Source organism: Elaeis guineensis, chromosome 3 (assembly GCF_000442705.2).
Source record: "Elaeis guineensis isolate ETL-2024a chromosome 3, EG11, whole genome shotgun sequence".
In the NCBI taxonomy this organism is placed as follows: Eukaryota; Viridiplantae; Streptophyta; class Magnoliopsida; order Arecales; family Arecaceae; genus Elaeis; species Elaeis guineensis.
Window position 1 is genome coordinate 104,437,644 of NC_025995.2, and position 9,810 is coordinate 104,447,453.

Consider the following 9,810-nt stretch of genomic DNA (forward strand, 5'->3'; position numbering starts at 1 on the left):
GAAAGACACTAGAGAGATAAAATTCATAAAGAGAGAGAAAGGTCTAGAGAGAGAATCTAGAGAGAGAAAATATAGAGAGAATGTAGAGAGAGGAAAGAAGAAAGAGAGAGAAAGGAGGGAGAGGAGAGAGAGAAAATTTCTCTCTCTTCTTCTTTTTTTTTATTTTTCTCTTTCTATTTTTCTTTTTCTTTTTCTCTTTTTCTTTTCTTTTTCTTCTTTCTTCTTCTTTCTTTTTGTTTTTTTTTTCCTTTTCTTCCCACGACCTCCCTTGGGCCAAAACAGGGGACAGACGAGGGGGCTCCAGCTTGGCTCCGGTGAGGGTGACGGCTTCATCGGAGGTCCGGCAGCAGGTGGAGGTGGCGGTGGAGCAAAGGATGGCCAGCGGGAAGGTTCGGCTAGCGAGAAATCAAAAAGAGATCGGAAAAATAGGGGATCGCTACTTTTTCTTTTATTTTTCGATCATTGGTCGGTCTCTGACGGCCAATACCTTCAGGGAAGAGAGATAAAGGGATGAGGATCCTATCCTAGGGATGAGACGCCGCAACCGACGGCGCCGGTGGCCGAAAAAGAGAAGAAATAGTCTGACCGAAACAGAGCAAAACAGGATTCATCCTTTTTATAGATTTTTCGACGATCTCGAAGGCCGACGAGGGTGCACGAAGCCATGGAAAGGAGGGGAAGGAAGAGAGGAAGGAGGAGAAGGGCTTACCTCAAGCTTTAACAGCGTCGTCGGCTCTAATTTTTGGCGAGCACGAGTACGGGAGACCTTGACTTCAATTGGAGAAAACAAGGAGAAAGGAGAGAGAGAGAGACCGGTGATCATCATGGGTTGTTGAGGAGGGGGAGAGGGGGTCTTATAAAGTGGAGGGGAGGTCGAATCCCCCTCAGATTCAACTTCTCCTCCAGTGATTTGGGTGGAAGAAGACTCCCAGCGAAAGTCTTCTTTGTTCTCTCTTTTTTTATATATGGGCTTTGGGCTTGGTCTAGGGCTCAAATGGGCCGGGTGTTATATTCTGTTTGAGTTGTGGCAGTGTGAGTTGGTTCCTTAAGGTTTTGAGAGCTTAATCTTAATAGAAGCATGATGTTTTGTAGGGTTGGAGATTTTTGATTGAAAGGATTCTTCTTTGGCTACAAAAAAATTTAGGCTCTATTCCATTACAAACTCTTTTTTTATACTGTATAGGGATTCGGTTATATTTGACCTGACCCGATCAGTTCTTAGAGCCCAACCCGATCCGACCTGAGATGGGTACAGAATGGGTATGAGCATGAATATTTTTCTGACAGAGTGGGTACAGATATTGGTCAACCCATGTCGAACCTGTTGCCACCCCTAGTAGAAGGTGCGACAGCTTTTGTCCAACGGCTGAAACTCTGAACGTCAGTCCATACGTTGTTGAATTTTCAAAGAGAGAGTGTCACATTCCTAATCTGGTACCTGATTCAATCCTAAACATCGTGATTACACAAAATCTCCAATAAAATCAAATTTTATTTAAAATAATAAATGATCAAATATATCAACTAGATAGATTCATGATAGTTAAATAACCTTGTTCAAATATTCATCGCTATTAGATGTTGAACTAACTAATGAACTAATGATTCTGGTATTCAAATTTCACATCCAATTCGACCAAAACTGCACATCCTATAATTCTAAAAAAAAAAGTCAGAGAATTAGAGGTGTGAGCTTTACGGTCTAATAAAAGTTCCATCATATATATATATATATATATATATATATATATATCAATATAATATTATAATTCAAAAATAATGAATAGATAACTATCCAAGAGAAATCATAAATTATAAAATCTCGTATCAAGCATGCAATATAACTCAACATAGATCATGAATCATATATTATCACAAATCCATCATCAATATCAGCAATGGTTTTGTATGACATATCATTTATATTTCATTAATATATTTTAAATCAATAGTTGTCCTTCAATTTTGACTAATCATGCTCACACTTCGGCCTATGACCGGCAAACCATAAACCACTTTGCTTTGTGGTAGCGATCCATAATATCTGCGCTTTAGTCCGCAATGACAAATCAAGATATCTGTATTTTGGTCTGTGGTGATAAACTAGAAAATCCACGTTTTGATTGTGGTGGCAAACCAGGATGTCATGATTCAGTCCATAACTGGCAATCAAAGGTATCACGATGCGGTCCGTGACCAATAATTCATATCATTGCTAGCTTAAATTTTCTTACACAATTAATACACCATTCATTAATTTGGATGATATGTCTTGCTTAATTTCAAAAAAAAACTCAAATATAATATTTTCATGAACTAAAATAGTCAACATGTGATACCTATATAATAAAGAATTATAGATCCAAATAGTGCCCAAATTGTCATATCTGGTACAAAAACATATATACAGATGATTATATAAAGAGATCTTTATCTCTATTTATCTCATATTCATATTGAACTACTTCTCGATCTACGAATTTGAGACCAAGATGTTTAGTTCGACATTTTTTTATTAGCAATTGCTCTTCTACATAATATAGTAGAGAGTGAAAGAGAGAAGATTGAAAAGAGATGAAATTATTTATTTATTTATTTATTTTTTAAATTTTTTTTTATATAAAAATTTTTTTTTTTGAGGCCAACCACCTCCCATGGAGGCGACCCCCAATTAGCAACATCTGGCGGTAGTGAACCCTAGTGGCTTCAACCTTCGGTAGCCAGAGCATGGTCGATGACGTGGCTTCTCCAACGGAAGGAAAGAAGAAAACAAAAATAGGGGAGGCTAGGATTCAAAGAAATCGGAAGGAAATTCTGACAATCAACCGGCTCAAAACCGGCCAGACATGGCAGCCTTAGGACGGTAAAAGAGGAAGCAATGGTTTAGAGTTCTATTACCTCAATTTCCAGTGAGATATTTGGTTCTCTTTCCCAGAGAAAATGGAAGCTCATCGGAAAACAAAGGAAAACGTATGGATTTCGCCGGCGATGAATCGAGGATGAGGGATGACTTAGCTTAGAGGGAGAAGGGAGGAGATTTGTAGCCAGTATCTAGAGCTCCATCGAGCCCTAGAATCTCTGTTCATGCCGAATTCAGGGAGAGGAGGTGAATTCCCCCCGCGTTTCTTTTGCTTCTTTTGTTTGCTTTAAAATTCATGCAGGAAAAATAAAAGGGACCAGGTTCTTACAGAGAGCGTTCACATATATCACCCAAAATGGCTTCTTGCAGGTGCTTGCCTATCAAGTTATGTAGCATCCACTTGTCTAAAAGAGATCACGACCTCATTATCCATTAGAGCATGAGATACATGCTAAGGGTCCAAATTATGTACAGACTTGAAAACACTTCAACACTGCCGTTCAGGAATGTTTTATAAATGATCCAAAGAGTTCATCAACTCCACAATACCAAGTTCGGATGCTGGTTCTGATGGTGAAGCAATTACTGATTCTGATTCTGAAGGAGCAGAGAGATATGGCTTTGGAGGCATTCGCAAGTCATCGACACTTCCCTGCAACATATCTACAACCTTGCTCATAGAAGGTCGATTTTTTGGCTGTGTTTGTATGCACCACAAACCAACTAAGACCATCTTTCTTGCAATTTCGTCCGTTTCCTTTGTTATTCCGCAAACTTGTAAATCTCCATCTTGATCTAGATGTTCGTAAATCCAGTGTGGAAAATAAATTTCACTTGTATTCCTGTCATTGACTTCAATATTCTGACGTCCTCCAACCATTTCTAACACCATCATTCCGTAGCTATACACATCAGATTTACTAGAGACAACTCCAAAATTCCTGGAGAAGACTTCGGGGGCAATATATCCTATTGTTCCTCTTGCATCTGCCATGGAAAGTATGCTTACTTTTGGTGGACACAACTTAGCCAACCCAAAATCGGCTATCTTGGGACAAAATTCCTGGTCGAGTAGTATATTATGAGGTTTGATATCAAAATGTACTATACGTGTGCTGCAACCTCGATGCAAGTACTCTAATCCTCGGGCAATGCCAATCGCTATCTGGTATAAGCTCTCCAATCCAAGAGTTGCTTCTGGTTTTTCTGAATAGATGTACTTATCCAGAGATCCATTAGGCATGAATTCATAAATGAGAGCTCTTTTGGATCCCTCTGAGCAAAATCCTAGAAGACTGACAATGTTCACATGAGAGGTCCTGCCGATGCTGGAAACCTCATTAACAAATTCGTCGCCATTGCCCTTGGAGCTGCTTAACATCTTCACAGCCACCAAACAACCATTGTCCAAACAACCTTTGTACACAGTTCCATAGCCACCGTGGCCAAGTTTGTCACGGAAGGATTTGGTTATTTTCTTCACATCACTGTACCTGTATCTTTTTGGAGCAAGGGATCCATAACTCTCTAAAAAGGCTTCAATGTTCTTCGCATTGTCTGATATCTTTTTCCAAAATAGGATTGACATGGGAAGTCTGTTGTGCTGAAACCGATAGAGAAAGAATAAAGTGCACGCCAGTAGGAAACCAGAAACTGCTGCTGTTAAACCTGAAAAGGAACAGGGGATATGCAGTGAGAAAATATCAATTCTGCGAAAGTTGTTTTCCATATGCTTTGAAATTGTCAGATCTACTGCTTAACATGATTGGAAGAAACGTAAGAACAACGAGCTTTGAAACCTTAAAAGAAGATTAAGCTCTTAATACATAAAATGAATCTGGGGTCTTAAAAATAACGTGATTAGTATTTTTTTCCCACTAAGAATTAGGTGGTTTTATCTTCAAGTTTCTTTTAGGAAAACATTCAACTGTAAGTTAGAAGTGAAAAAAGAATGTTGGTCATAAAAATTTCGTGCCCCTGAAAGGATCAACACAAAATTCTATGAAAAATATTAGCACTCTGTTCCGTTATGTTTTGCACCAATTACAGTAGCTGAAAAGAATTCCTTTTCTAGGAAGTTGTCTATCTAATCTGACCATAAGACACAATCTAGTAGATAGTTTGTCACAAAAAACTTCTAAATAAATCTAATGCTCTAGTCCAATCTCTCATGTAGTGGATGCTCTCAAAAAAAAAAAAAAAAAAAAAAAAAAAACATCGACATCAGAGATTGGGCATTAGGGTTTGATGTCAATAAGTCTAGTGCTGCAAATAATATTAAGCTGGTTCCTGCTTATGTTAGCTAATTTGGGTTGTACACATCTGCCTTAGGAAAGTCGTGGTTTATTAAAGCTGGCAAATCCATTGTTCCATTGTTTTCTGGATAACATTTGTTGCAGAGATAGTTGGCAATTTCTTCATAGAATTGAATAAAGCTTGTGGCTTAAAGGATGGATTTGCCAAACTTGAGTAGTCTCAAGCATTTCAACAATTCTTTCATCTTTCTTCTTCTTCTTCTACTTCTTCTCCTTCTTCCATTCCTTTTGCTATCATACGTTTTCTCGTTTAAGAATGATAGGGGTCTTCTTCTTATTCTTCCCTGTCTTCTTTCTTGTCATCTTTGGATATTTTCTTTTTCCATGATCTTTTTTCCTTCATAAGAATGATCGTGGAGATAAAACATGTTATGCAATGAAAATGTCAATGGATAAACATTCTTTTCTGAAATAAAATGTCAATGGATAGCATTACATTACATTGACAGTCCAAAAGAGAATTCTTTTTTGACTGAAAAGAGTCCAAAAGAGAATTCAGGGTACAAAAACCAAAGGTTATATGGATAAACAGATGGAACCCTCAAACTTGCAAAGGGAAAGGTTCACCTCTATCCAGTGGTGTTTCCATGGATAGGTATGGTAACATTTTCCTTGACCAAGGGATATCAAGGAGAAAACTCTAGAGATCCCTGGATACTAAAAACATAATACTCCTGTCTAAAATGACGTTGATACAGCTCTTCAAAATTATGTGTAGACAGATTAAGGATACTTTCCTCATAACAAACAACAAACAGAGCACATTAACTAACCATGTGTAAATAGTAGAACTCATAAGTGAAAATTAGTGCCTGACATATTCTTACGTGTAAAACATGGTTCAATTATTTCAACTTCTTATCACATCTTTGGGTGCATTTAAGAAGTCAATTCATGCATTTGGGTGCCTTATTTCTGACGTGGTTCACCTGATGTACTTCCATAAATCCATGGAAGAAGATTATTATGACTATGCAGATTTAGCGCCTCCAGGTTTCCTCACATTATCAACATCACAGCCTAAGCTGATGCTGAAGACGTTACTTGATAAAACAGGGTGATGTGGAGATGCTGAAAGACATGCAATTTAATGGTAATGCATTTCTTCATTGACAATAAAATTTGGCATCAAGAATTAGAGAAATTGTTTTCTGCTGCTAGAAAGTCCAGAATATCTTGAATACCTTAAGCAAATAGCATGCTGTCCAATATTCAAAGAAAAAAAAAGAATCCATTGGTAGTTCAAGAAGAAAAATCTTTAAGAGGTTGCCATGGTGAAGAGGATGTACCTATTACAATCTTTCTCTTGTTAGCCGAATTGCCTTCTGCAAATATAAATGTTTCAGTTAGCACAAGATTGACATAAAACATGGTAAATCAACTAAGTATCTTCTTCTTTTTTTTTTTTTTTGGATAAAAATCAACCAAGTATCTTATATCATGTCTATTAATTCTTAATCATATGGATTGAAGACTTACAAGTTCTAGTATCATAACTACAAAATTTTGGTACTGTTTACTTCTTTCTCTCTTATAGCGTTCAATGGGATACATAATACCACCCACCAAGTTTTTTAATCTCTTGTTATTCTATTTTATCCTACTCTGGTCAAATTGATATTTCACCCCTGGAACCAAGTTAACGAAAACGGTGTCAATACTTGGTCTTTGTAAGCAACACAAAAAGTGAAAAAGGAGCCGAAAGGGTGAAAGAAGGGGCAAATTAAAGTTTTCCTTTCAGAGGCATCTTTTTCAGTGATAAAGTTTTAGAGGATTGAATTTATGGCTTTGTTTAATTTTCTACTTCAAAAGAGGACCATAATTTCTGGTTAGATTGTGAATTCGTCCAATTTATTTCTTAGAGACAGCACCCTGTTGTTCTGAATTAATGAACTAGAAATTGCTTCTTGACGTAGTTAAAACCCAAATCGCATCAATTCTGCATTCCAAGAATTCAAAATTATGTCAACTATCTCAGGCATAACTCATAATCTTGTATTCCAACCAAATGTCGGAGACCATCGACTATGTACTCTTTAAAAAGAGACCATCGACTATGTCAAATAATTCATCTACAATGCAATTTGCTCAAGATGGTCATGGATAGATGGACTAGATTTGAGCTTCCTTAGTTCACTGAAATTTTTTTTTTTTTGATTGATGTAGGAGGCAGGTGAGCTACCCCCATTTTATTAAATTCATAATATATACATGGCAACAGAGGTGGTTCATTAAATTTATGGTCACCCTTTGGGAGGTGTAAAAGCAATGGAAGAAAGCAAAACAAAATATTAGTTTGGGTCGATTGATTGTTTTGCCCAAATTAAAAAGAGTTGGACCAATTAGATCAGTTGGTGCAGACTCTGCAGCCTTGACCAACTTTCTTGTTTTTCATTTAAGACCCTTGCAAGAGATTGCTAGAGAGGTCAACATATTTGCTCAAGAGGCTATGTTGTGCTGCTCAATCCAATCAGCCAGTTGATTCCAGGTCGTCGTGATCTACTTCTTTGTTCCTTCTCTCTCCTATTGTTTTGTTTTTTTTTTTTTTTTTTAAATTCATTAAATCTTGTTTTTCCTTTTTTGCCGCTGTTTACAAGGGATTTTACTGGACCCCTCTGCGATCATTTCGTCTTCCTTACGAAACAGTGGTGCTTTATGCAATTTTCTTTTAAAAAGAAAAGAAAAAAGGGAAAAAAAATATCAAGGCAGTCCTAAGCAGCAGCTCAACAAGAAGCTAATTTGGAAATTAACCTACTACCAAAAGCCGTTTTAGACTCAGAAATGGGAACTGATCCATGGAGGATGAGTTCCAAGTTGAGATTTGGTCATAAAATGTTTTCGATAATGACAGATCATACCCTGATAACAAGGAAGAACCAAGTTGATGGATCAAGGAAGTCACGCTCGTTCGGTCCCCTTCCTCATCCTTAAAAAAAAAAAAAGAAAGAAAAGAAAGAAAGACGGGAGAGGAGGAAGAAGAAAAGGAAGCCATACTTGCTGGTAAGTTTAGATTAAACGTTAAATTGACATCGTTAAGGAGTATCACGTGAGAAGGAGGACAGCAGTGAGAGAAGGCCTCAGCGGAGCAACAACATGCAGTAACTTACACACCACATAGAAGAAGATATGCAGGAAAACAGGATCCAGAAAACGGGGATTCAGTTAACAGGAGAGCTACATTCCATATCCTTACTCCCTTAAAGGAGATGAATTAGAACTCTGGTAAGTGGAATCTCATAAATGCTACAAGATTTTTGATACTATGTAGTAAGCCTAGAAGCAGAGAACAATAGAACTCGAAAATATGATCATGGACTCAATTGATACAAGTGAAATTTTTTATGACATTTCTTGGAAGTGGTCGTCTTAATCACATCCACATGTCGTTGCTCCATACCATGGCAAAGGAACTATAAGAATATGAGACAAAAGACTTACCGCAGATTGTGGAATAGGCTCCATCAGCACAAATGCAGATAAATTGCTGTGTCGCGTTCGCATACCCACACCTGCCTCCACTTGTTTTGCACGCCGTGCAATCGGGGACCGTCCAGTCTAAAAGAAATCCATTCTTTAGAAGGGTCGCATAATCGCTGCTATTAGCTCCTGGATAGGCCAAGACTGGTGCAACAACAATATCACAACTGTTCGATGAATTTATGTGGCTGGGCATTATACTACCACCAAGATAGACAGAAGTATTGGTAGAAGCACAAGGTACTCTATACTGATTCGGCGGTGGTTCTGGGCAATAAGAGAAGAATAGGGCCGTATTGGCCGAGCTAAAGTTGAATGGTGAGAGATCAAGTGAGACGTTTAGATGGGCAACCGGGCAACTTCCATCTACATAGTCGGTGTTGGCAACCAACATGGATTGGTTTTGATAAAAGATGCTCTGGATGTAATAACCTTGGCCGGAAATTTGGATGGTGGGCACGTTGTTGTCGCAAGACAGTCCAAAGGAGGGGAAGCCACAATAGGATGGTTGTGTTCCGGGGAGCAAGAATGGGTATGTAACGTTTGTTTGCCCGCAAATTTTAGGCTCACAATCCTCAATCCGAGGGCCTGGCCATGGGCTGGCAGCTAATGTTACTCCTAACGGAGAGGAGAGGATGAAGAATGAGAGGAATGCTACCCAGATCATTGTGGAGGAGAGGTGGTTTAAAGTGGGAGAGGATGGTGTTAGATGTGTTTATATTGCTCAGTGGAGGAAGGTTGGAAGGAACATGGTGGACTAGGGACTGTGGCTAAGTCGTCTTTGGGAGAAGAACGCTGTTTTCGTTCATAAAAAATGATGGTTTCGTTAGGTGAGGGCTAGTTGTGCTAGTGGAATGTGGAACGGTCGTCTTCTTGGCGTACGATGTGGACCAGTTAAAATCAATATTTGGACTTAGAGGTACAGGTTGGGCACAAATGTTCATCTCTCTGCTCAGAACAGTTTAAATAGGACAAGGGAAAGAAACTTCTGCCTTTGTTCTGCTTTGAAATCACGGCTTTAGGCTAATACTGAAACAGATCGAACGATCCTCCACTGACGCCAAATTAGGATATGGCAACACATGATTTAGTCCACACGTTCTTTCAGGATTCTTTAAACACTATCTGCTTCAAAGTTTGTGTAGAAAGCTCTCCGTT

General features: G+C 38.3%; 2 protein-coding genes across 2 annotated transcripts; both read right to left on the reverse strand.

The window, feature by feature from the left end:
- Positions 1–3,213: 3,213 nt before the first annotated feature.
- Positions 3,214–4,524, reverse strand: LOC105041568 (LEAF RUST 10 DISEASE-RESISTANCE LOCUS RECEPTOR-LIKE PROTEIN KINASE-like 2.2). Its single transcript, XM_029263424.2, has one exon. The coding sequence runs from the start codon at positions 4,446–4,448 to the stop codon at positions 3,372–3,374; it is 1,077 nt and encodes a 358-aa protein (XP_029119257.1). The 5' UTR covers positions 4,449–4,524; the 3' UTR covers positions 3,214–3,371.
- A 1,621-nt stretch (positions 4,525–6,145) lies between these two features.
- Positions 6,146–9,319, reverse strand: LOC140856305 (LEAF RUST 10 DISEASE-RESISTANCE LOCUS RECEPTOR-LIKE PROTEIN KINASE-like 1.2). The gene is made up of 2 exons (XM_073253415.1): positions 8,614–9,319; positions 6,146–6,246 (listed from the first exon to the last, which is right to left on the reverse strand). Exons 1-2 carry the CDS (start codon positions 9,317–9,319, stop codon positions 6,146–6,148), a joined length of 807 nt encoding a protein of 268 aa, XP_073109516.1.
- Positions 9,320–9,810: the final 491 nt, after the last annotated feature.

Coding starts and splice junctions, on each gene's coding strand:
- LOC105041568 (XM_029263424.2), bottom strand. CDS start 4,448: ATGTCAATCCTATTTTGGAAAAAGATATCAGACAATGCGAAGAACATT.
- LOC140856305 (XM_073253415.1), bottom strand. CDS start 9,319: ATGATCTGGGTAGCATTCCTCTCATTCTTCATCCTCTCCTCTCCGTTA. Junction 6,247..8,613: donor AGCCTATTCCACAATCTGCG/GTAAGTCTTTTG, acceptor CATGTCTTTCAG/CATCTCCACATCACCCTGTT.